This window comes from Eubalaena glacialis, chromosome 12, assembly GCF_028564815.1.
Source record: "Eubalaena glacialis isolate mEubGla1 chromosome 12, mEubGla1.1.hap2.+ XY, whole genome shotgun sequence".
NCBI classification, from domain to species: Eukaryota; Metazoa; Chordata; class Mammalia; order Artiodactyla; family Balaenidae; genus Eubalaena; species Eubalaena glacialis.
Genome location: NC_083727.1, coordinates 7,510,806 through 7,537,529, shown reverse-complemented (window position 1 = coordinate 7,537,529; position 26,724 = coordinate 7,510,806). Strand labels below are relative to the sequence as shown.

The 26,724-nt window shown below is 42.7% G+C and overlaps 2 protein-coding genes across 4 annotated transcripts in view; one reads left to right on the top strand and one right to left on the bottom strand.

The window, feature by feature from the left end:
- Window positions 1-2,606, top strand: part of SLC22A3 (solute carrier family 22 member 3) — a 94,685-nt gene extending 92,079 nt beyond the window's left edge. For both annotated transcript variants that reach the window (XM_061206980.1, XM_061206979.1), the window contains exon 11: window positions 1,186-2,606. In XM_061206980.1, the coding sequence (XP_061062963.1) occupies window positions 1,186-1,246 (61 nt within the window). In that variant the 3' untranslated portion in view covers window positions 1,247-2,606. The remainder of the gene's footprint in view (window positions 1-1,185) is intronic.
- Window positions 2,607-3,287: 681 nt separating this feature from the next.
- The window catches only part of PLG (plasminogen), a 43,059-nt gene continuing 19,622 nt past the window's right edge, over window positions 3,288-26,724 (bottom strand). Inside the window, exons 10-19 of one of the 2 annotated variants that reach the window (XM_061206803.1) lie at window positions 25,435-25,594; window positions 19,620-19,801; window positions 17,839-17,987; window positions 16,830-16,923; window positions 12,568-12,688; window positions 10,729-10,809; window positions 10,097-10,237; window positions 8,117-8,223; window positions 4,426-4,571; window positions 3,288-3,774 (exon numbers count right to left, since the gene is read on the bottom strand). In XM_061206803.1, the coding sequence (XP_061062786.1) occupies window positions 3,613-3,774; window positions 4,426-4,571; window positions 8,117-8,223; window positions 10,097-10,237; window positions 10,729-10,809; window positions 12,568-12,688; window positions 16,830-16,923; window positions 17,839-17,987; window positions 19,620-19,801; window positions 25,435-25,594 (1,343 nt within the window). In that variant the 3' untranslated portion in view covers window positions 3,288-3,612. Of the gene's footprint in view, window positions 3,775-4,425; window positions 4,572-7,182; window positions 7,256-8,116; window positions 8,224-10,096; window positions 10,238-10,728; window positions 10,810-12,567; window positions 12,689-16,829; window positions 16,924-17,838; window positions 17,988-19,619; window positions 19,802-25,434; window positions 25,595-26,724 lie in introns of those variants that run through there. The other variant, XM_061206804.1, reaches the window with a different exon arrangement.

Genomic DNA, 26,724 nt, shown 5'->3' with positions numbered 1-26,724 from the left:
TTTAAGGTTAGCTAAAGCAGGGGAAATGATGGAAAAGGAAATAGGATTATCTTCAAATAAGATATCCAAACGTTAAGGGCAACTTCTCATGGGCTGATGTGCCCTGCAGGATCTGTTCAGGGCTGGGATATGCAGGAGAGCATCCCGGCCAGGATTATAGGGTCAAAAGTAAGAAGTTCAGTGCTGACTGTTGGTGGCACAAGCCTGGGAATGTGTCACTGGAGTTTTAAGACGTCTAACTCTCAGTGGTGCAGGGTTCTTTTCCTGCACATCTGCTGCCCTCTCTTGTGAATGCCCTCTGTGCCAACCCTCCAGCGACAGGGACTGCATTCTTCTCTTTGACTCGACTCTATTTGCTGCTACTCATTTACATAGTGAGCGCAATAGATTCATTCTTGATCCCCAAAGCAGTCAGAGGTCAGGTTTTCAAACTCATCAGGAAAAAGTGGAGGAAGAGGGAGTGACTTGAGATCAAGACTCTTTTGCCAATGCAATCATATTAAAAATAGAATGAAACAATTGGAAGAGATGGAGTTTTGGAGGTGAGAAGGCCATCTCAATGGTGTGCAGGGAAAATTAATATCCAAGCAGTATATACACAGGAAGAATTAGTCCAACAAAAATTCAACTTACATGAATTTTTTCTAATTTTTTTCTGTGTTTGTAAATTTTCATAATTAAAAAATTGGGTAAGTTAATTAATTATGCCTAGTCCCTACCCTTGAAAAAACATCTAATAAAAGTTTGATCTATAGTTTTACTAGTTAAGCACATTGATTGCATTCTATAATCACTTACTCAGGAACAAAAATCACTTAGCCCCAAGTTACGGAAACCTGTTAGCATTTTCCCTCCTACAACAGCACTTAGTCATTTTCTCATTTCTGCTTTCTTTTGTTCACATCAGCAGCTCATTTCCAAACCATCTGTTACGGAGTAGAAATTCATAAAGAATTTATATGTGCTATAATGCTAATTAACCCCTGCCTAGGGCCTGAGAGCAGGTAAGAAATGACTTGGAGACAGTTAATTTTGTTCCCTTTGAGCTGGGTTTTTATGAGCAGTTATGCATGAGTGTATTCGATCAAAACCAACTATGAAATTGAGTAGTAACAAAAAGACTTACTTCTCACTAGTTGTATAATCTTTTACAAGGACTTTCTCTTTTCTCCTTTGTTTTGTTAGTCCACATTCCTATAAATGTGGCAGAAAAAAGAAAACTCAAGTTTCGAGATCTCACCTTTGAGGCCCCTGCCAAAGATGCAAGGAAAGAGCTATTCAGGCTGGTCCCCCCAAGGAACCGACGTGCCTTGCAGAGACGTGTGTGTGTCCACTTCAGCTGTGCAGCTCCAAGTGTTTTTAATACTTTACAAAGACATTCAGACTATCCAGAGTATTTTTATACAACGTCGGATGAATCAAGACTCATCGTGCTGTCAAAGTTTCTGGGAACGTGTGATACGTGACCGGTTTAGCCAAGAGCCTGTTGTGTGCACAGCTCCTTCTGAGGCTTTTTCTCACGCTGGGGCAGTGCCTCTGACCCACTGGGTTACAGAGAGACAAGAGAAGCCCCACCCAGTTCTCATGACGGTTCCATCAAGAATGCAAGATGTGCAAACCAAGGATCTGGGGAAAGTGTACAGAAATGGGTTCATCAAATCTGATCAAGACATTGAGGCTCTGAACTGAGGGTTCTGAAGATTCCAGGGAAGATGAAGCTTTGGGAATCTTGTTAATGAAGAGCTTGAATCTAAGGACCTCGGGCCACCTGGCTCTGAGCCTTTGCTTTCTCTTCTCACCTTGAGCTCCTTAAGCTCCTGGAGCATCTAGGGTCGCAGGCACTTTTAGGCCTTGTTCCAGAAATAAGAACAAATCTGCTGTACAATTCAAGGATTTGGCTCAATTATTTATAAAATCAGATTCGGTCCTGAGATGATTCAGGATAATTGTGGTCCTCCTTTAGTGGACACCTAGAGCCACATATTCAGTTTTTTACTGATGAAACCCATGGGCTATGATTTCATGGGTCTTAAGATTTTAATCATACAGGGATATTTATCTTATATGTGTGAGTTCAGCTCTATGATGATGCCCATGGTCAAGAGTGAAAAAGATGGACAAATCTCATTCAATCTTGACACTTTTGACTTGTCTTGGGAAGAAGCTTACATTTTAGTTTGAAAGAAAGGTCAGTTATATCCTGCTTAAAAGAATTAGCAGAAGTTTATATTGTATGTGACTTTACAGGTATACTAATAAGGGATTTGATCTTTCTTTTTTGTTACTGAGACTTTTTGAAATGTGGAGTTTAAATACAAATATGCTGTCTTTATGATGTTCTGCTTTATATGTTACATTTGTTATATTTTCAGATTCAGTATGGATCTTATGCAGAATTGTTTAATGAATTATTTTGGGTGGACAGGTAAAATGGGAGCCAAAGGGAAATCTTGCCAGTGAGGAAGGAAATTTCTATGTGAACACGTGACGATATGTACGGTGTACGTGCTAATTGTAAAATAAGTTTTTAATCCTTAAAGCACATCAGAATTGAATATGAATATTTTATTTTTCAATGAAATAAACACAGTTCTTTAAGGATGTAATGCTGCATTTACCCTTTATTCATACACCCTTGCATTTTTGTTTCTTTTGCATTTCTCTTTGCTGTGACATGACTGTCGCTCCTTGATACTATCACCTTGGAATTGTATTTTGAGTTGACATTTGGGTTCTGATAACAATTAAAAAAATGTAAATTGTCAAGAAAAATCAATTGTCATCCTTTCTCTTCCTTCTGAACATGTGTCACTGTAAAACACTCTTCCCATGTGACAAAGTATACTACACATCCAGGCAGCCAATTACTGATGGAAATTAAATGGTCCACCTTCAATATATGTTCGTTGCTCCTTTCCAGGCTCTTGGCACCATTCCTAGACTCATATGTGACCCAGAATACCATTCAGACTCTTAGCTGGTCTTGTGTTATGACACTTCCATTGCCCGGTTTCCTTCTCAGAATACAGCTGTCTGCCCAGGGTCTCCCGTGCTGGGCTAGAGTCAAGTTGTCAGTAACAGATTTCATTCCCAAGAACAGAATTTGCTCTCATGATTCCCCATATATGCTGCAGCTTTGAAAACATTCAGCCCAGTGCCAAAAATAAAGACATTAAAGATGTGTGACAAGGTAAATATATAGGTGACTTACTAGGACTTCTCTATTGACCTTACAGGCTTCTCGTTCCTCTATTCCTTATGAGAAAGAACAAAATCACTCAGGTCTGTAAGAGTTACATCATTTACAATTGGTAGGATGAACGAAGAACATGAAAACAGTGAAAATCAAAAAATTAAATCAAAGGAAGTACAGAGTTTATTTTCAACAAATGTCATAGCTGTATTGCCTCATTATTACAGAATCCAGCAGTCCACAGACAGGAACAAGTTATCCACAACAATACAAAAAAATGTTGAGGTTTGGCAGTAGCTGGTAGCTAAGTACAGTGTCAAACTTAGTTTGATTACTGTCAATTATTTCTGAGCATGCTGAATTCCCTACCCATGTTCCAGCTTCAGATCCGTTGATGCTTCACTCTGTCTCCCATCTAATTAATTCTTTCTCATTATTTCTTCAATCCAAGTAACAAACTTTGAAACACGAACATACACACCAGGCTTATTGGGGCGTGCACAGCCAAGACCCCATGAAGTGACTCCTTGTAAAATGTATTTGTCCTTCTCAAAGCAAACCAGAGGCCCTCCACTGTCACCCTACACAGAGGAAGGGAAAAAGCCATGAGAGGATTAAGCTTCCATCCTTTTAGTATGGGATGTCATCCTTCTATTACCCAAATGTAAGTTTTTCCCAGTATTTGAACATCCCTTTCCAATCAGAAAGGAACTTAGTAACATATTATTTGAACATCTGCTGTGCTTCAGTACTAGGCAAGGTACGTTTAACGAAACCGTACCATTTAGTGTTTCCTGGGGGGAAAGGAAATCCCTTGTGAAAACTGTATTCATCCCTTCAAGCCTTGGGGTTTCTCTTAGGGAGGATAACCCCAAGAACAATCTTAAAGGAGGTGTGGGAGGGTCTTTGTCTTATACCAACCTCCCTTCCCTACTAGAAAGGCCACGTCCCGAGTCCCACCCAAGAGCCCCCTCCCAGAGGCGTAGGGGCTGTTGCCGTGATGGTGCTTAACTATTCCCTTACAACCAGTGTGGAACTCAAGGCCCAAGAAATCACCCTAGATGATCTGAATCAGCCTTCAGAGACACGCTTAAAAGGTTTCTGGGCAACATTTAGACTGTGGCCTTCGATTGACAAATCCTTCTCGAATTTGCTGCTTTGGGGCTGAAATGTCTAAGGGGCCAAAACAGGCCAACACAAGATGAACTTTGATCTCTTTAGTCTTTTGTTACCTGGCAACTGTCAGCACCTCCAGTCAGATGCCCCGCACACAGCTCGGTGGGTTTGACTCTCCCATTCAGATACTCATAGCGATTGCACACCTTGTTTTCAATCACAGGCAGCCGGGCTTCCTTGAGCAAGCCAGCACCGTAAGTGCCTGTGTTTAAAAAGATGAAACACACGGTGACTGGATCAAAAACATGTCTGCAAGGAAGCTTTCAGAACAACAGAGCAGCAATGATAGATCTCATGTTCATCCGTGAGGTTGGATAAAACAAGAAGTCAGTTCCCAGTACTCCTAGAACTCTTTCTTCTTTCTTTTTGACCCTTGAAAGTATAACATTATATAAGATTTCACGTTCCCAAGACCTAGACTTAATTAATCTGGGCTTCTTTATGGGATTTTGAGGTTGGTTTGTGTTGTTATTTTTTGGTTTCTTTTTTGTTTAAACTATAAAGAAATTTACTTTCAATATATAAAGAGAGATTGAGAAATACTTGTGCTACTATTTTCATATATTCCCTTCCAGGATTTTTATATGCTTCTTTTACTACTTATATCATATTGCCCATTTTTTCCACACAAAGTTATATCATAAGGACTTTCATAATCCTACAATCTGTGTAATTAATATTTTAGTGGGGAGTGACTGCTTATTGGGTTTGGGATTTCCTTTTGGGGTGAGGCAAGTATTCTGTAAATAATGGGGACGGTTGTACAACGTCATGAAGGTGCTAAATGCCACAGAATTGTACTCTTCAAAATAGTTAAAAAGGTAAATTTTACGTTACATACATTTTACCACAATATTTTAAAAAAAGAACAACTGTCATTTACTGAGAATTAACCTTTTCAGGCGCAAGCTCATTATGTGGTGTAGCTCATTTAATCCTTAAAACAGTCCGATCACCTAGGCACTTTCGTCATTCCTATTGTACAGTTAAGGAAACTGAGGCTTAGGAAGGGTGTGTAGTTTGCCCAAGATCACCCAGCAAGTATGGTGGAGCTGGGATTTGAACTTGGGTCTGCAGCATCATTGCCCAAATTCTTCACCACCACGTTCATTGGCTACGACAGCTGCTCTCAACATATCACTTCTTTGTTCCTACAGGTTATTCATATTCCTTAGTATTTTCTTAAGTGCTCTCAACGTATCACTTCTTTGTTCCTACAGGTTATTCATATTCCTTAGTATTTTCTTAAGTCTAAATTCTGAGGGATTATATAGACATATTTATGGTTCCCAATATCTTTGCCAAATATTTTCTAAACAGGTGTGACAGTGTAAAATGTCACTAGAAAAAAAGCACTGCACAACAACCTTCTGAGTGTGTGGTGTCTAATAATTTTCAAATATTTGCTAATGTGATGGGTGGACATTGTCTTAATTTATTTCCTAATTTACATTTCTTTTCCAATTAGGGACAGTGAAGATTCTTTGGTGTGCTTGTTTTCCTCACTGTATTTCTTTCTTTGTCAGAAAAACTGCTTTTTTTTTACTTTGGCAAATGGAAATAGAACCCGTGCACAATCACAAGAAGAGATGATGTTTTCCAGATGGACACACCCAGGTACGTCTCAGCATTTTCACAAATAATCCAGTTTTCCAATTTTGCAAGCCCAGTTTTCATGAGTTTTGCAAAATCTTTGCATTGCCAGCATGGAACAGCCAAGAGATAAGGTACTACTTCTTCTCCAAAGACTTTTAATAAAATTGGAAAATTGTCTTGAGTTCAGAAAACTTACACTGGAGTTGACAGGAGCACCTAAGAGGACCACCATTTGGAAAGAAGAGGCGAGTCCCAGCCCTGGGCAGGCAGAGCCACCGAGGACGAAAGTCCTGACCACAGAAGCATCGGGTAGCGGTTGCATTTTCTGAATTGAGTGGATATGCAGAGGGTGCGGCCTTCTCAAAAATTTTTGCTGAAAATTAATTTAACCGAGTGTCCCGCTCTTACATCTGCTTTCTGAGCAAGACAGACATCCTGAGGCTAGGGACAAATCCACTGCTAATTGACCAGGCGCCTTTGTGGGCTGTGCAGAGGTGCTGCCATCGTGTGGTCACAGGAGAGATGGCGTGTCTGAGGGCCTGAGGCTGAGGGTGACCTAGGGACCTGATGGGGTGGTGGGGACGTCGAAGCAGGTCCCTGAAAGTACCCAGCGATTGCTGATGAGGGGCTGACATGAATGACCCCCTCGACATCAACCCTTACCTTGCTTTGGAATACGGAAGTCAGGGAAAGTCTGGAGACTAAAGGGGAGAATTCTGACCTCATACAGAGAGGCTGAGAACACTGATTGATCTGATGTCATTACTGACATATAGAAAATTGGTAAACAGACCTGACTCATGTTTTGTGACTCCTGATCCAATGAATACATTGAGAATCATTTTCTCCTGTTAGACATTCAGACAAGGCCTGGAGAGACAGGGGAACCCAGTGCAGGGTGATAGTTAGAAAAGTGTGGGTGCTGGGGGAGACAGAAGAAACAGTGAATGGGTTTGGGGGGTCTGGCAGGCCTGGGTTCCATCAGGGTTCAGCTACACACAGGTTATGTGGTATTTATTGATGACAGTGACAGTGGTGATGACAGTGACAGTGGTGATGACAGGGAGGGCTGGGGGCCGACCATGATGACGATGGTAATGATAATGATGATCCTGAGATGATGAGGGTGATGGTGAAGATGGTGGTGGTGATGACGGTGTCCATGGTGATGGTGGTGATGATGATGGTGGTGATGGCGGTGGTGGTCGTATAATAGGCACAGGAGCTGCTAAAATACCATCTCCAAAGCACTGCGCTCTTCATATGCATTATCGTAATCCTCACAATGACCTCATAGGGTAGCATAGATGAGGAAACTAAGGTTAACATGTAGAACATAATTTGAAAACACGGGTTTTATGGATGAGGGCTTAGATGCCAAATGGTACAAAGAGGTAAGGTGACTTGTCCCGTTCGCCCAGCTGGTGGCAGAACCAGAACTATTTTCCAGGGCTCCTGACTCCCACTCTGGTGCTCCGACCAATGCTCCTGAGAAATTGAGGCAGAGATCTAGGACATTCTTATAATGTTCCTAGGCCCGAGTCTGAAGGACATAATAATAATTTTTATTATAATATAATGCAGGGCATACTGCAAAGAGAAGACGGGATTCCCAAAATATAGTACAGCTGCTCATCCAGGATCCTGCATAAACGTTTCCTCTCTCATCCTCACCCCATCAACCAATACCAAATACCATCCTAGAATTGGGACCTTTCTTTCTTTCCCCTGCTGTCAGTCTGCCCTACCTCCAACAACGTCTCCACACAGACCCAGGCAAGTGGGTATTTGGGGAGACTAGTTTAACTGTAATTTTTGTTGTTCATTTGCACCATGTTTGGGAACTCTGTGTGCTTAATTCACATGAATGACAATCTAACACCCTTAATTTGTAGCTTGTGTCAAAACCCTACTTACCTGGGGACACAATATTAACCTTGGATTTTTGGGGTCAGAGTCTCAAGGAAACACTACCCTTCCCCTCATCCATGTCCCTTGATGACTGATTATAGAGACGGAGGCAGGTGTCCAGACAAAGTCAGGAAGGGAGTGGACCTCACTCACTGATAGAAATCGGTACACATGCTCATTTTCTCATGTAGGTTGCAGGTCAGAACCAGTTCATCATGTGAGTCACAGAATTTATCTTACCTTGGGTTTCTCCCCAGCCAGTGATGTAACATACTGTCCGGTCCGCGACCACATAATTCGGGGATGGCAGACAAGCTGGGATTACCTTTTCGGTGATGATGGCAGGGCTGAAAGGAAAACATCAAAAGTTACATTTGACTGCCCTGCTAGGAGACTTCTGCCATTCATCTGTTGGTCACAAGATCCCACCTGCCCCAGAGCCCCAGAACGCTCTGAGCTGGTATTTCTTCCTTGCTTCACTGACAGCGCAATGTAGAAAACAACTTTTCATCCTCACATTTGCCTGTAGTATCTTATGAGTCAAAAACAAAAAATAGAACATTTTGTTTTAAAGGCACCAGTTGTGGACAAGAAACTAGAGGTGGGAACAGAGATGACAATGACTTTTAATGTCTATTCTTGCACTATGGGAGTTTTATACCAGGTGTACACTTCTAGATGAAGTTAAGAGGGCTTCAGTCAGTAGGTGGACCATCCAGCTGAAATACAATCACAGGGCTTTACTAATAGCAAGTGCCTTGTGCCACTAGAAGCAAGCTGCTCCATCTCTGGGGTCCTCAGATTCCTCACCCATAAATGTTACAACACCATGGCTGTAAGAATCCAATATAATGCAAGATACCAAATAAAAGAGGATTAGAAGTAAGCACCTTGCATAAGCAAAGTAGTATTGTTTTCCAAAAACTTTCACATTAGAGTTCCAGAGAATCAAATATTAGAACTTTGATTTTTAGACTTGATTCTATTTTAGTAAATTCAAGAGGAAAACCCATTGAAGATGAGAAATGCCTGATTCTGATGAAGAATCATCGTTGCCTTCAACTTTGAAGCAGACACACCCTCTCAGAGTCACCAGAATAGACCTAGCGTCTCACATGGAGTGGGCCACAGTCATCACTGTATAGGTTCCCCTCGTGGAATGCCAATGCCTGAGACTCTTGGGGTTTGGGGGGCCTGGGAGTGGGTACCCGAAAGCTCAAACGTATCAGTCTATCAGAGAGCACATCCAGAGCCCCAAGTTTACTAAATTACTTGTTCGAGGATCAGAGCTTTCCTGATGGCCCCAGGGGACCATGGAGAAAAGAGAATCAGCTCCTTTTTTAGGCTGAGCCAAGAAGGCCCTTTCTTTCCTTTCCAGAGTGTCCAAATATCCCAGGGAGTCACTCCTCAGTTTACTGACCCAGAAAACTTGTGAAGTGTTTCTGTCCAGACCCAGCGAGCCCCACTCAGACTCTTGACCGCTGGCCTGGCCATCCTCGTCACCGTCACCGTCGTCCCACTGTCATCTGGAACCCATCATGCATGGCTGATGGGCTCTGCATGCCTTGTTGACTGTCCCAAATGTGCCTATTCTCAAAATAGCTGTCTGTTTATTTAGCTGTCTCCCTTGTGACTTATTTCCAAATACTGCTAACTTTAAATGACGTTAACAAATGTATCATTTTGTCAGACTTAATAAAACACCATTTCAACAGGAAACATAAAACCAGAGATAGGAAGAAGGAGAATTTGCACTTGTGAATTGTGAGAGTGTGTGTTTGTGTGTGTTTACATTGTCTTTTATAAAGCACTTCGAAATATACATAATCCCATTTGATTCTCCCAAATATATTATTATGTTGAAAAGAGAGTGTCAACCTGGAATCATTGAATAATTCTCTGATTATGAATGTCTATTAGCTGACTGGGGAACATTAAGTGAGAGAGTTTGAGGGGTAACCTGTACCTCATGTTTCAACTCACTCTTTTTCCACAAGAGGAAACTGAGTCTTGGTGCCTTTGTCACGACCATGGCTAGTAAGAGGCAGGCGGGGCTGAGCCCAGGTTTTCTCACTTGAAGGTCAATGCCTGTCCCAAAGCCCCGCGCCTTTGGGGTCCTAGATGGGGCTGCCCACACACAACTCTGTTACAGCTCATAAACCCAGCGGTGAGCAAATGTTCTCACTGCTCACGGGGTGAAGGTCATGGGCGAGCCGGTACCTGCTGAGCTTGAGCAGGGCGATGTCTGCCCGAGTGGGCTCCAGGAACAGCTTGGTCACTTGTATTTCCTGGACACTGTCTTCAACGGCGGCCTCTTGGTGTGCGCCCAGGACGACCTTGTATGATGCCGGCCCTGAGAAGCTAGAGGAGACAGCAACCTTAGGAGCAAAATCTGGGCCAGCCCTTCATCGGGTGCCCTTCTGAGCCACAAACACTGCACCTTCTCCCCACTAAGCTACCTACAATCAGAGACCTCTGAGTGGCAAGAAACAAGTTCACGGTTTACCTGAACCTGGCTGTTAAGGAATGTTCTCGGGGCTGCTTTTGGCCTGATCACAGAGGAAGAATGACGCCAACGCTGAAGTTGGCGCAGGACAGATAGGGGTCTGTCTTCCTCGTTTCCCTCTAGAAGCACCTCCTCCTCTCTCGTCCAATGGCCCTGGCAATTCTGCCTCAGGCCCTTCTCATCCACTCCCTGGTCCCCAGTGTCACTGCCATGAACGGAAGGAGGGAAGGAAGGGGAGGGGACGGGGAGGGGCGAGGGGAGGAGGGAAGAGGAAGGAGAGGAGAGAGGGGGAGGCGGAAGTCTTTAAGACAAGTAAGCCTTTGGGTCAGGGGTCCCCTAAACGTACCTGTCCAAGCAGTGGGCAGCAGTCAACACCCACTCTGGGGATATTAAAGTGCCTCCACAGAAGTGGCTTCTAGAAGGAAATCTAGAAGGAAAACGTGCCAGGATTTTAGTTAAAACCTGACGATTTATTCTACAGAAAGCCGGAAGTAGTACTCAGTCTGCTGTGATATCGCTGACGTTCCCAGAGGACAAGGTGACCAGCCCGTCATCGGGACGGCGGGAGCTTTGAATTGTGCTCCTGTGGTGGGTTCTCAGGAGGTCACTACACCACTCTGGAAGGTGGCTGGCGCTCAGGCGAGGCCCAGCAAAGCCACACGACTCCAACAGGAGGTCCACGCCCGTGGCTTTGACCCTTTGGCCCTGGACTCCAGCTCCTTGAGGTCTCTTTCACTTCTTTTTGACAAGATCTATGCAAGACCCGATGGGTCATTCTTCAGGGAACCAAATGGGATCCTGAGTCGCTGTGATTCACGGGCATCTGCTAATTTTACCTGAGAAAGTTCGCTCTGGGGGGAATGTCCCCTAAAGCATTTACTTTATAGGACTGCTTAGGCACGGGGTCGCTCATAAAATTTGTGTGAGCCGCTCCGAAGCCCATCATAATGAAAGGGACACAAATTGTAAGTGAATAACCAGCAAGGCAATTATCAATCTGGAAATAGACCACAGCGCATCTTGGGAAAGAGGGAATATGAGATACGTGAAAGGTGAAGGTTCTGTATCTCAAGCAATTACTAAATGATAAGACAAATAAAAGAAAAGCCAACTCAACCAGGGAATGAAATAGACTATTTTCATTCATCGATAGCATCTCACAAGCGAAAAGAAGGAAGACCACTGAGCACAGCGATCGGGCACATGCGCACTGGTGCAACATCAACAAGCAGATCAGCCTGTTTCCCGCGTGTGCTTTGAATGAGACACCCAGCAAAACAGACTTATTAAAGGCGAGCGCCACTGAAAGATAACCTGAACCTTCTGGGTCATGTAGGATGGGGACTGATCACTCTTAAATTATGGCGATCCTGAGCTACCCTTCACTGAAGAAGATGCGTTTTGCAAATGGGTGAGCACCCTTTGATTAAATTCAGTAGTTCACAAAACTGTGGAAGGAAGGAAGGAAAGAAAGAAAGAAAGAAAAAAAGAGACTCTGTATCTGTGATATATTATAGATAATTTAATCTTTACCCTCCCCCTCCAGGTGTCCCATTTCTAAAAATATCCCTTTCTCTTCATTTTACAAAGTAACAGTGGGTATCTATCTAAACCCTCAAGGCACCTTCCATACTTTTTCAGCAATATTGGAACTTAGTGTAAATTGCTACATTTATCAATTTTGATGATAGCTGCCCAGATCAAAAAAAAAAGGTTCTAATTCTGACTATTTTCAAACTGAAGAACATAGAAAAGAATATAACAAAAAAAGAAGCAGACTCACAGATACAGAAAACAAACTAGTGGTTACCAGTGGGGAGAAGGAAGGGAGGAGGGGCTATATAGGGGTGAGGAGTAAGAGGTTCAAACTATGAGGTATAAAATAAGCTACAAGGATATATTGTACGACATGGGGAATATAGCCAATATTTTATAATAACTATAAATGGAGTATAACCTTTAAAAATGGTGAATCACTATATTGTACAGCTGTAACTTATACTGTACAGCAACTATACCTCAATTAAAAAACATAGAAAAAAATTTTTATAGTTTTCCTTGCTCCTTTGCAGAACTTAGAGGCAGGTACTGATACTGAGGGTATGTGGATTTAGTGTGAATGTAGAAAGGTTTTGCAAGGAGTACACAGGAGGATGGAATACACTGTTTCTGGAAATGGTGTTACCTTTTTCGAAGGCTGACTTGCCAGGGCCAGGAGTGTGGGATGGCCACGCACCCACCTACAACCCTTCCGGGACACTTCTTCGGCTCTACCTGGGGCTTTCCACAATCAAATGAAGAGGAAGCTGTGGCACAAAGTGGGAAAAATTTGCATTTGAAGACGTGAAAGAGAGCAACTCATGATAAATTCATGGCTCGTGGCCAAAGCACTGAATTTTTGACATCCCAAAGCCCAAACTAAATAGTAAAATCATAAACATCTTTTGGAATATTTTTTCTAAGTTTCAAAAGTGGTAGGGGACAACATAGAACCCTCTCCTTTCAAGAAAATATAAGTACTTTTTTTTTTTTTTTTTTTTACTGCTTTCTTAAGGAAGTGATTAAATAAATTGGGAAGAGTTAGGCATTAGAATGAGAGCTTTTTGGAGAGGAGCTTGACTGACACAAATTGTTATTCTGACTTGATGTGATATATCTAGAGAGTGAATCATCGTCACCATCACCATCTGAACCATGTAAAGTTTACTGAAAACCATAATTGTCATCCCCATTGAAAGGTACTAAGAGTATTTTTAAAATGTGAATCTCTGTGTGTGCACGTATGTGTGTGCGTGTGTGTGTGTGTGTGTGTGTGTAGCAAGGATAACAATCCTAAACTGAAATAATGCCTTCTCTCAGCCAGTTTCAGGACGGCTCTTCCAGGGAGCCTCCCAAGACTAACCCAATGCCACAGGGATGACTTCCATTCACTTGCCTTTCTCTCTATTCATTCTCCCACCTGCTTTCTCTCTCCACCTGGCCTGCAGGGTTCCTGGAGATTAGGGTTAATGCTCCATCTCTGGTTGGTGCCACTTACTAATGTCTAGAACAGTTCAGGGGCTACTCAAGGTATTCATAAAGGGCTTCTCCGTTGTCTGGAGCCCTTTAAGATCTTCAAAAATAGAAGCATGAATCATTGTTAATAATAATATTACAAGGAGAAATTTTTTGCTCTTAATCAACCAAGAGATTCTATCCTCTAGTGAATCTGGAATCTGAATTTTCCAAATACCTTTCCAATTGTCTTGGCCTATTCTGAGAATCTATATACAGAAGTTTGTTTTTGTTTTGTTTTTTAAAGAAGCATGCAATATAATGAAATCCTACTCTCTAACACTGACCTTAATTTCTCTTACTGTGTCTTACACAGAATAGAGACTTACAGAAATGGACTAAGAAAAGAATAACTACAGATATTATGGTACCCTGGTCTTAGTATTCAAACCAAAACTGAAGTTCTATTTATTTTTAATTACTTATTATTTGTACTGTTAGTGTTGGTGGAATTGAAATGAGTTGTTAAAACCAATTAACAAAAATTTACAATTTAAAATAAATGAATATAAATAAATAAAATTATGTTTAAAATGGGCATCTTTCAATTTTTGAAGTTAATATTAAAGAGAAAAACAACACAATCCCTTGATAAAATTGAGAAGCAGAATACTGGGCTGAATAGAATATAGTTCTGATTTCAAATTGTTTTACTTATGCTATTACTTATGTGCAATTTGCATGGTGCCACTGTTTTAATAACACAGAATATTTACACAAATTTTTCAGGTGAGTTGCTTAAAGAAGATCACGTGTAGCCTAAAAAGTTAATCAATGTTACTTTTTCATTTTAAAGATGTTTTCCATGTGAATTACAGACAATGTGAAGTCTGGAAATTTTAAGGAAAATTGCTATTAGGAAATTTCTCACTTAAATAAAGGAAATCCAAAATCTCCCAGGAATAACCAATAAAAATCTTTTTTAAAAAACAGAGAAAATGGGGCTTCCCTGGTGGCGCAGTGGTTGAGAATCTGCCTGCCAATGCAGGGGACACGGGTTCGAGCCCTGGTCTGGGAAGATCCCACATGCCGCAGAGCAGCTGGGCCCGTGAGCCACAATTACTGAGCCTGCGCCTCTGGAGCCTGTGCTCCGCAACGAGAGGCCGCGACAGTGAGAGGCCCGCGCACTGCGATGAAGAGTGGCCCCCGCTCGCCACAACTAGAGAAGGCCCTCGCACAGAAACGAAGACCCGACAGAGCCAAAAATTAAAAAAAAAAAAAAAAAGACAGAGAAAATGAAAATAACCTAAAAAAACAAAGTCGTACTTCAAAGAGATTTCATATTCTGAAAAATCTGAATAAACTTATCGAAAGCCATACAAGGACACACACAGAAAGTACCCTTAACCTGGGATAGTCACCCTTTTAAGCAGCGACCTGACATGTTGGAGGAACTGTGATTTGAGATTTAGTTCATTTATTTGAATACATGTTTGCTGAATTTACTCATTCAGCAAATATGTATTCAAATATATATACGTAGTGCCTGGCATGTACTAGGCATTGCTCTCAGCACTAGAAAGAAGGGAACAGCTGAGGTTTGTAATCTTTACCTTCTGATGGGTGGGTATGTAAAAAGATGTTACACTGGAAGATTCAACAGAGGCCCCAAAGATGCCGGGGGATGTGTAAGGTAAACCTCCATCTGCAGACTTCAAGGCAAATAGCCTCTTCTACAATGCTGGTACCCTTACCCAAGTCAAGGATGGAAAAGAATCAGGTTCTTAGACATGGAAGAAAGAAGAAAGGATGGAGAGAGGGCTGTTCCAGTGGACTGTAAGGTCCCCGCTTCCTCATGATGTGGGCACGTTATCACACCACGTGGTCTGATCTTGAGACATATTTCCTGCGGAAGGATACCCAGGCCTGCCTCACACTTGAGAAGCTGATAGCATCCGGTGGTGACTGAGGGCTGCACCTGGGACGTTACTGTACTTCCCTTCAGTGGGAATCAGAGGTGCATGGATCCCAGGCACAGCTGTAGAGGCCGGAGCGGGACTGTCAAGCTATACAAGTTAAAGGCAATCGTGCCACATAGGCAGCCTGTTCAGGATAGCAAGTCCGCGCGGTAGAGGCAGTGGGGTACCAGAAAGCTGAAGCGTGGGAGGGAAGGGCGGAAAGGGAGGCGCTAACCCCACCAGGGACTTTCAGATGGAGGGCCACCGAGAGAGCTTGTGCAGAGCACAGACACACTGGAGAACGAGTCAGCTACAAATTCCCCCTGAGTCCAGAGAGCACAAGGGCAGCAGCCAAGTAGAATCTTTCCTGTCACCCTGACCTCTCCCCCCTCCCCCTGCTCTACCCAGGAGTGGCCCGAAAGCGAAGCCCGACAGTGTGGCTCCGGAGCTCTCAACCCCTTCCCCAAACTGCCTCCCAAACCATCTCCGGACGTGGACGTAAGTGGCTTTGCAGCAGCAACTTCTCTGCTCCAGCCTGCCCCCCACGTGGCTGACACAAGCAGATGCCATCAAACGGTGCAAAGGAGAAGTCCAGGCTGATTGATTAGCGGGAACCAGGACAGATGGTGTTTGCAAAGATGGGTCAGCGGAAAGTAAAATAGGGTCCAAATCAAAGTGGTTTACATTGTTCTCCAGACCTATCTATGGATTTGTTACCTCTAACTATCTATCTATCTATCTATGGATTTGTTACCCCAGACTTTTCAGAACTAACGTCAACTCTCCTTTCCCTGGTCCAAGCTTCTCACTCCCTAGAAAAGTCCTACCTATGGATGTGTTACCTATCTATGGATTTGTTACCCCAAACTTTTCAGAACTAACTTCAACTCCCCTTTCGCTGATCCAAGCTTCTCACTCCCTAGAAAAGTCTCAGAGAAATGAGGAAAGAACCCAGCAAGCTTCCTCTAAGTTATCTAGCTAATGCATAGTCATCTTAGGATAAAGAAAGTTGGGGCTTTGTAAAGAGCTGTGTTACTTTTCATTGAATTCTTAGGATGACAGTTTATCGGCTTACAATGTATGTTGTATGTTTAGCAGTTTCCTGCTGTTTGTACTTTCTTTGTTTCTTCTCAGCTGCTGAAAGAGAGAGTTTCCTATCTGGGTGACTCTAAATTTGTGTTTCGTGCCTCCCACCCCAGACATTGGAGAGTTCAGTGGACTGTCTGGAGGCTGATTAGATCACCTCTGAACTTGCTCTTTTGGAGGATTTTGCATTTATTTTATTTACGGAGTCAGAGGATGGGGCGGTGCCTAACAAAGGGGGCCACGAGTAGGACAGATTCAAGAGGCCCAGGATGAAAAGAGGACTCCCAAGGAGAGAGGACCCTCTCTTGCCCAGAAGCGCTCAGCCCAAACTCTTGTCTTGCAGATCTAAGAACAGGTGATGCTGCATTTATTTAGAAGTCATTTCCTTCCAAAAAAGAAAGAAGCTTACCACACTGAGGGACATCACAGTAGTCAAAAAGTTTTCTTGGATTTGTCGTGTAGCACCAGGGACCATTGATATCACCATCAGGATTACGGCAGTACTGGAAAAAGAGGCAGGCATATAGGGGATGGCACACACCGGGGCAGGAGAGGGCGGAGAATGTCACATGAGGCACAGACACTGGTTTCACTGCTGTCCTTAGAAGATGAAGGGTTAGTGTTCCTTTGGTGGGGAGGCAGGCAAAGTTATCATTTCAGGATGCTTATCAAGCCTCTGACTCACAGAATGCCATCAGTCACTTCTCCTCGTTCAAAAGGAGCTCCAACCTTGAGGCCACTCCCCTGGGGGAAGGGGTGAAGACCCTGAGGGGTCTTGAGGTAGAGACTATATAAAGGGGCCTCCCCCCTCAGCAGCCTGTGTCCGTGGGGACCGTAGGGACCCAGCAGTAGGGGACTGTGGACGTGGATGACTCGTCTTGTCCCTTGCTCATGTCAATCTTCAGCTTGATGGCGCCTGTTTGCTGTTGCTTCAGAATTGCTTATTCCCCTGGCATGGGCACCCTCTGTGGGTCAGCTGTGGAAAGACTGTATCTTCCTTTTCCTTCCCTCTACACACCTACACCCCAAAGGAAACCACCCCAGAGAATGTGTGGGACTAGGGGAAATCCTAGTGGAGTCCTAATTATGCATCCAATTTTTTTCTAGAAAAATCCAACTACAATGTCATGAAGGTCATCTTTGATCACTGGAAACCATAAACCAGTAACAAAAGCAGACAGGAAATGTCACACGTGGAAGTGATAAGAAGCAGGGAGGTTGGCTTGTCCATGCTAACTCTCCCTCCCACACTGAGGCCGGTTAGATCCTACGCTTGGTCCCCTGAAATCTCTCTCATATCTTCCTCTCCACCCCACACCGAAGCTCAGTCAGGCTGACTTTCTGTAACAGAGAATCAATTCAGTTTGCAAAGACTGGTCAACAAAAGGCAAAATAGAGTCCAAATCAAAATGGCTTACATTTTTTTCCAAACCTGCCCGTGGGTTTGCCTCTGGAGTGAAAATGTTGTGTTTGTGGGGCTCCTGGGCAGCCCACTCCTGGCAGGGGACACCGGCCACCGTGGTCGCCTTCTTGCCCCGGTATCCTTTACCAATCCCGAACATGCAGTCTGTAGGGAGGAGAGAATGGTGGTCTCCTGTCATTACACAGACCCGGGTGACAAGGAACAAACGCAGCAGTGCTAGGTTTCTCTCAGGACAGACTGTGGTCACATCCTTCAGAACACAGGAGTGCTGAAGACTTCAGTGAGCTCTGCTGATTTTGACAAGTTACCAGAAACGCTATGGGCTCAGAAATAATCACAAGCCGAGATGTTAGAATGGGAACTTTGGCCAGGACACTAAGATAATCAATTTTATAACAAGCTGAGTGGTAACACAGATGCCACCATGAACTGTTAGATGATTCTTGAACACCTCAACAAGGATGGAGAGAAAGAATGCGGATTGAAAAGGATTTTATAAAAAATATTATTTTGGCCAGAGCTGTCCTGTGAGTTCCCACCTTCTGGAATGAAAGAGGTAATAAAGAGATGACTAGAGGCCCCTTCCCCAAACTCATCCCTCACCTCAAGCCTCGGGGTTGGGGGATTCGGCAGAACCCCTCAGAGAACTTGATGTGTGTTACATATGGGGACCCAGTGCCCGGTGCTCTGATGGCCACTTGGAAAATCCACAAAGCAAAAGCTGGGCCAGCTGGCTTCCCGGTCAAGAAGCAGGGCTGGGCTAGGCAGCCTCCAGTGTTTGCCAGGACCAGGGTGTGTGAGTTACTCACGCACGAAGTGTGGGGCATCACGTGAGGCCATGCGAGGTCTTATCAGGAGGGATCCCCAGCTGGAGCACGGCACCCAGAATCTCACCAAGAAAGAGCGGGGAGAGATGAGCTGGCCCTGTGTGTACGGCAGCTGTACAGGTGTACAGGTGTACAGGTGTACAGTTGGGAGCGGTAGGTGAGGTTTCTCCAGCATCTTGGAGGAGGCAAGTCCACCTCCGGAAGGAGAGGGGGGTCTCAACTTGAAACCAAGTTCTCATTTAATCATTTCTCTCTGATTTTGGATTATCTGAAAGTGGTCAGACAAGCCATGGGATCCCTGAGTTTTCATTCCGGGGCAGGGGGAGAATCAGACCCCTCTGTTTCCTTACCCTGCAGCGGTACAGAGCACTTCCTGCCACCTGACAACCACAGGACCAGGGGCTAAGCACTTAGAGCTACACGCGGGCGAAGGGCCAGGGAAACAGAGAGGACTGTGATATTTTCATGTCTCCCGCCTCAGATGACAACCGCATTCTTCTCCTCAGGCCCCAAAACCCTTGCAGCTACATGTCTGCTTCGCCAGGTGTTTGTTGGAGATGATCACTGACGGTCCTCCTAGCCCTCCTAACTCTGTACATTCAAAACCAAATCAGTCATTTCTATTCCTCCATGCAAAAGGCAGAGACTTGTTTTTCTAGAATGTCCCATCTCGGCCACCATCATCAACCTGTCAGTCCACCCAGGCTCAAAATTGTATCCATCCCTCACAACCAACTAGTTTTCAAATCCTAAAGAAACGCCCTACCCCATCATGCCAGCAAGAGCAGCTCTGGCTCCCCCAGGTGATACGCTGAGGCTTCCTTCCATATCGCAGACTCAGCCAGCACTCCAGCTCCCGGTAGCAATGAAGCCTCTCCATCCCAAAGATGTTCCATCTCTCATCATCCCGATACCCAACTATATAGATGTCTGGCCACAGACTTCTTACCTGCTTCAAAAGGATCCTCTATACTTGGAACCTGGTCAACAGTCGGAGGTTTTGTGACCTGCTCTTGTGTTTCTGAGCATTTCTTCAGGTTACAGAACTCCCATCTGACGCTTGGATCAGTGGTATAACACCAAGGGCTTTTATCAGCATCTGGATTTCTGCAGTAGTTTATTGTCAAGCCACTGTAAATTCCACAACAGTACAGGTCATGAGAGGTGAGCGAATCTTCAGGGGCACCCCAGCACCCTCTGAATTTTGTTACAACAAAGTGACTGAAATATTTCCATTAAGGTACCAAAGGTACCAATTATTATTATAATGTCACAAGCACAGATGGTCCTCAACTTCTAACAAAGTGGGTAAGTTTTTAAAAATAGGTTATAGTTTTTATTTTAAAAAAAATCAAGGGACTTCCCTGGTGGTGCAGTGGTTAAGAATCCGCCTGCCAATGCAGGGGACACGGGTTCGATCCCTGGTCTGGAAAGATCCCACATGCCGTGGAGCAACTAAGCCCGTGCACCACAACTACTGAGCCCGCGAGCCACAACTTCTGAGCCCACATGCCACAACTACTGAAGCCCACACGCCTAGAGCCCGTGCTCTGCAATAAGAGAAGCCACCGCAGTGAGAAGCCCACGCACCGCAACGAACAGTAGCCCCTGCTCGATGCACTAGAGAAAGCCCGCGTGCAGCAGTGAAGAACCAATGCAGTCAAAAATAAATAAATTTGTTTTAAAAAAAATCAAAAGTAATATATGCTCCATATAAAAATAGATCATATATAAATGTATAAGAGAAAGTATCAGAAGGTCTTCCTTTCCCTGGGAATGTTAAATACATTCCCCAGGGATAACCAATATGGATTTTGAAGCATGTATTTTAGATTTTTTTTAAGGCACATACAAATATATCTATATCTCTGGCTTTCTCTCTCTATGTGAGTACATAGGGCTACAGAAGTTGGAACCAAAACATATTTATCCAAGGCAGAAAAGACATACAAGATGATGTTGACATACAAGATGATATTGATATTCCCAGGCCAGCTCTCTTAGTCTATTTACTCATATTGTATTTTACAATGAAACAAAAACTCATGACAGTAATATTACTGTAAATATCATAGGTAGATCAAGTGGGTTTGGGGTTTGGAAGGCTTGTGGAAGCCTTCCTGGAAAACTAGCTCCCAGGCAGGATGAGGTTTCCAGAGGATGCATTCTGGGGCACACGGGGAGGAACCCCAGACCCCTCTGGCTGGAGCCACTCGGGGACTGAGGGGAGGGGGTGTGACTAAAGGACAGTGGGACCAAAGGGATGAAGGGAGACGTCTGGATAGACCACAGGGTCTGTGGGAGCTGAATCAGAAACAATGGGATAAGGACATAGCAGACGAGAAGCCTGGAGCTCACTGGGCAACTTGGACCCCCAGGGCCAGAACTTTGCCCCAGCCTCTCAGAAGTCTCAGCCTTGGACTGCCCTTTGCAGCGTAGACCCACGGCCTGAGGCTTATGAGGTAGTTTGAAACATACCGCATATTATGGGAATCCAACAACACTGTGTCTGTGGGTACTACAGACAAGGGACAGTCTCACGCCGAGGCCCACAATTTGAGGAAGCCCGTTAGCAGGTTTCTGAGCCCCTGGATGTGTTCAAAAGCTTGTCATGTGAAACGGACTCCTGCTCTTTTTTTCTTGAAAGGTAGTTTGACGAGTTTTGATGAACACACATACCTGTATAACCCACACTCCTAGTGCGATAGAAAACATTTCCATCAGCCCCAGAAACCTCCCTTGGGTCACTGCTCAATCAATCTCAACTGCCCCCCAGACGCAAATACTATTGATTTCTTTCACCATAAATTAGTTTTGCCTTTTCTGGAACTTCCTATGAATGGACTCATACAAGATATACCCTTTTGTGTGTGGCTTCTCTCCTTAGTATAGCGTTTTTGAGCTTTATCCATGCTACTTGAGAGTATCAGTAGCTTGTTCCTTTTTATTTCTGAATAGTATTCCATGGTATGAATATCCCACCAATTATTCATGTTCTTATTGATGGCCACTGAAGTGGTTTCCAGTTTGGGGTTATTTTATGAATAAAGTTGCTAAGAACTTTCTGGTAGATCTTTTTGGGGGCTTATGTTTTCATTTCGCTTGGGTGAGTATTCACAAATAGAATTGCAGGTTTGTAGGCAGATGCACGTTTAACTTTATAAGAAAATGTTGGACTGGTTTCCAAAGTGGTTGTTCCATTTGACATTCCTACCAACATGTGTCAGAGCTGTAGCGGCTCCCTGTCCTGGGCGCACTTCTTATTTTCTGTCTTTTTAATAACAGCCATTGCCATTGGGTATTTAGTAGTATCTCATTGTGGTTATAATTCTTATTTCTGTAATGGCTAAAATGTTGAACATTTTTTCAGGTGCTTATTGACCATTTGTATATCTTTCCCTGTGGAATGTCTATTAAAGTCTTTTGCCCCTTTTTATTAGGTTGTTTGTCTTCTTACTAGTGGGTGGAACGGATCTTTATACATTCTAGATACAAGCCGTTTGTCAGATATATGGATTGAGACTATTTTTCTCCCAGTCCGTGACTTGTCTATTTTCTTAACAATGACTTGATGAGCAAAGTTTTCATTTTATTAAAGTCCAAATTATAATTTTTTTATAGTGTTTTCTGGATCCTATCCAAAAATGGTTTGCCTTCCCCAAGGTTGTGAAAATAATCTCATGTTTTTTTCTAGAAGCTTTAAATTTCAGCTTTAGTTTTAACCTTTACTTTCAGGTCTAAGAGTTTTCTCAAGTGAATTTGACATGGCAGGTAGGAGTCAAGGTTCTGGGTTTTTTTCCTTTATGGACACTCAGTTGTTCCAGAACAATTTGGGGAAAAATTTCCTTTTCCTATTGAATTGCTTTGCCAGGTATATTGAAAATCAACTGACCATACATGTTGCGGGTCTGTTTCCAGACTCTCCCTTTTTCCATTTGTATATCTTTTTGCCAGTACCACTGATTCCTGAATTCCTTTGTGATTTCTTTTTTGACTCATGGGTTATTTAGAAATGTGTTCTTTAATTTCCAAATATTTGAGAATTTCCTAAACTTTTCATTATTTATATCTCATTTAATTCTGTTGGCTCAGAAGACACCTGTATATTATTTTAATCCTTTTAAATTTATTGGGACTTATTTCAAGGCCAAGCATATGATATACCTTGGTGAATGTTCCATGTGCACTTGCATGTGTATTCTGCAGTTGGGCGTATGTTATATTGGTTCATATTTTCCTCCAAAACTTCTGTATCTTCTCTGAATCTTTCATCTATTTGTCCTACTGTATTGTTTTGGGAGAATTTTTAACTATACGAGAGAGAAGTGAGAAAATCTCCAACTGTAACTGTGGATGCATCTATTTCTCTCTTTAGTTCTGTCAGTTTTTGCTTCATGCATCTGAACCCCTGTTATTAGGGTCAACACATCGTTGACCCTAATAACATCGGGTCAATGCACCGTTAACGCTTTTTAGCATCGTTAACGCTTTTTACTTCAAAAATGGCCTTTTTATCTCTGGTATATTTCTTATCCTAAGTTTATTTTGTCTGTCTGATGTTAAAAACCATTCTAGCTTTCTTTTGATTAGTGTTTTTATGGTATTAATTTTCCATATTTTGATTTTTAACTTATTTATGTCTTTATATTTAAAGAGCATGTATTGTAAAGAGACCATAACTGGGCTTTGGTTTTCATTCAACTTGACAATCTCTGCCTTCTAACTGCATTGTTTTATCCTTTTTATATTTAATATACTTATTGATATGGCTGGGTTTAAGTCTAACATCATTCTATTTATGTTCTGTTTGTACCATGTCTTCTTTACTCTTTTTCTCTCCTTTTCTTCTTTCTTTTGGATTAATTGAATATCCTTATTATTATCTATTCCTCTGAGTTTTCATTTTCAGTGGTTACTCTAGGATTTACAATATCCCTCTCTAACTTACTACATTCAAACATGTATTAATATTATACAGCATCATGGATAATGTAAGAAAATTAGAACAGTAATGTCTACTGTAATGTCATGTCATGTCATGTCATGTAATCGTAACAGTAATGTCTTCTGTATTGTCTACCTGATGGTAAAGCCAGCCAGTGAATTTTTCATTTAAGATATATATTTAAATATATATATATATTTAGTTCTTAAATATATATATATATATATTTAGTTCTTTCTTTTCCATTTGCCTCTTTTATAGTTTCCTTTCTCTTTAGATTATCCATTTGATTCTTTTATGTTCCTATTTTTCTTTAAATCCTTAAACACAATTATAATATCTTTCAGAATTTTTTGTCTGCCAATTCCATCATTTCTATCATTTCTGAGTCTGCATTGACTGATTTTTCTCCTCGTTATGGATCACATTTAATGACCTTTGCATGTCTAGAAATTTTAAAATTTCTGCCAGACATTGTAGATACCACATTACTGAGTGGCTTGGTTTTGTTATTTTCCTCTCAAGAGTGTTGACTTTTCTTCTGGCAGACAGTTAATTTACTTGGAGATCATTTTGATCATTTTAGGATTGCTTTAAAGCTTTGCTAGGGTGTTTTTCTAGAGTAACCTTTATTCCAGGAATACACTAATCCTACTCCTAAAGTGTGACTTTTCTGGATTCCTTACTGAATGCCCAAGGTGTCCCATGAAGTCTCTCCTCTCTGGCTAGTAAGAATCCCAACTCTGCAAACACAGAATCTCCTAGTGCTGTGTGAGTTCTATAATCTCCGTTTATCTCACTGTTCCCTGTTAGTTGTTCTTCGTCCCACTAACATTGTGGAATCTCTCCCTGTGCATTTGCAGCTTTATATTCAGCCAGAGACTTAAGGAGAACTCTATACATATTTCTGGAGCGCCTTCTCTGCACAGATCCTTCCTCATTATTACCCAGCCTACTAAATCCAAGCTGCCTCACTAATCCCCAACTCCAATCTCTGTCTCCTCAGTTTAGCAAGACTGTTGTGGTCTGCTTTGGTTCCATCTCCTTGCACCGCAGTCCAGGAAGTATCTCCAGGAAGAAAACCAGGGTACTTGTAAATTTATCTAATTTATTTTCTTTTCTGAAAAGTCTCAGGCCTGTGCTGTCTGTTGTCCGTCATGTGAAAACAGTTTTTCCATATGTTTTACAGCCATTTGTCGCAGAAAAGCTGGTCTGACCGGACCTAGTTTTTGTCCATCTATATGTCCATTTTGCCTATCAGTATCTGTATACTTTCTGACTCTAATCTGCCTTCTTGCTTTTGCTCCTAATGTTCTGGTAACTCGTATCCCTTTAGACCACTAGTGCTCAGAACCCAATGTATCTACACAGGTCAGGTGAAAAATACTTATATTTATCACCTGGTGGTGATAAATATTTATATTTATTACTCAATGACAAACACAAAACCCCTTCAGGAGTTGGAGGATGAAATGATAAAATTCCATAGTTGAAAGACCACACTGATCTTTAGCAGGTGCTGTGGAATGATGCTATTTCTAAGCTCTTGATCATTTGTTCTTCTGAGCTTTTTACTACTATGACCTCAGCCCCTCTATATCTCCCACCCTGCTTCTGCAAAACTACTCAGGAAAGACAGCCAGCCTCTAGCTTCTCTTCTTTCAGAAATTTTGCTCAAAAGCAAGCTGCCTGAGACATTTTGTCTCATAGTCTGGAGCCAAAGGAAATTTGGTCCTAAGACGTTTGTTTAAGCATGGCCCTTTTAACAGGAATTTAAGTTGGCTGTTGCTCCTCTAATGGTTAAAAATCAAAGACGTACGCATTTGGGTAGTTTGCTGGGGTCTTCTGGTGCCGGTGTGGTATCATCGATGACCAAGATTGACATTTCCTTCCTGTGATAGTAGTGGATGACGTCCCTCGATAACTCTGCCCATTACCCTGGTAGCAGTCCTGGGCTACAGGAGTTTGTTCAGGTGGTACTGAAATTGAAATAGAAGAAATCAGTAAATAATGACTAGAACAGAGAAATATGTGAAATAATTTATTAAACAAACAGAATAGTCATCTCTGGGAACTAACACTCTTCTCTTTTACATATTGGCAGGCAGATGGACATGCAAAGAAAACAATAGATCCATAACATTCTAAAACTTTAATGACCTAACTTTTTGGTAAATATTTAATTTAAAACTCAGAAAAAAATAAGCAGGGCAGAGGGCTTATAACTGGACATTGCACTCGTGTGCAAGCTCTCTTCTATGGATCTCCACTGGGAGATCATGAGAACAACTGGGCAGGTCTCCAGAAAGAGACACATTCATTGGTGTAGGCTGCAGGTGATGACAGGGTGACAGTGAGGAAGACATGAAAACCCTGTGCATTTCCCGAGACTCTTTGCTTATACAAAGCCAAAACCTCAAGCTGCTGGGGAGTGGGGCAGGAAATGGTCCTGCATCCAGGACTAAGGCAAAGATCCACTGCTTCTCGGGGAGGTGTAGGGCGAAAATCTTATTACCCTGGAGGAGGGGCAGAAAATTCTCTTGTGCCAGGATACTTCACCAACCCAAAACAGAAGTCTGCTACTCTTCCACCCAAGACTCACCCCACATACAAGTTAGAGTTTAGCTCCATGGGAAGAAGGGGCAAGAATACTGAGAAACGTTACCTTCAAAGCCCAGGTGCACAGGGTCTATCTAAGGCTGAGGCTAAACCAGGAAGATAGAGAATGCCTACCTCCACCAAAATCTTAGCAGTGAGTAACAATAAACAGTAGTCTACCACAAGGGTCAGGTTAGAAGTGTGGCGTGACCCCCCTCTGTGGTGCAGGCATGCAGTGATTGCTAAAAATTGAGAAGGGATTAGGAATACTGAGAAAACTCTTCAGCGCCCCAGACCCTACTCTAAGCACAAAGTGATTGCACCCCATCACTGCAGGGATTTGAAACCTATGGTTCACTTAAGGTAAAAGCAGCAACAACAAAACCCAAATTCCTTCTATCTGCTAATTATATCCATTCAATTACGCACATAACATACTGATAAAAGAAGAAGGGTGCCCATTTCAAAGTGTAAATAATATTTGCTTCAATAGTTATTGTTCCTCTACATA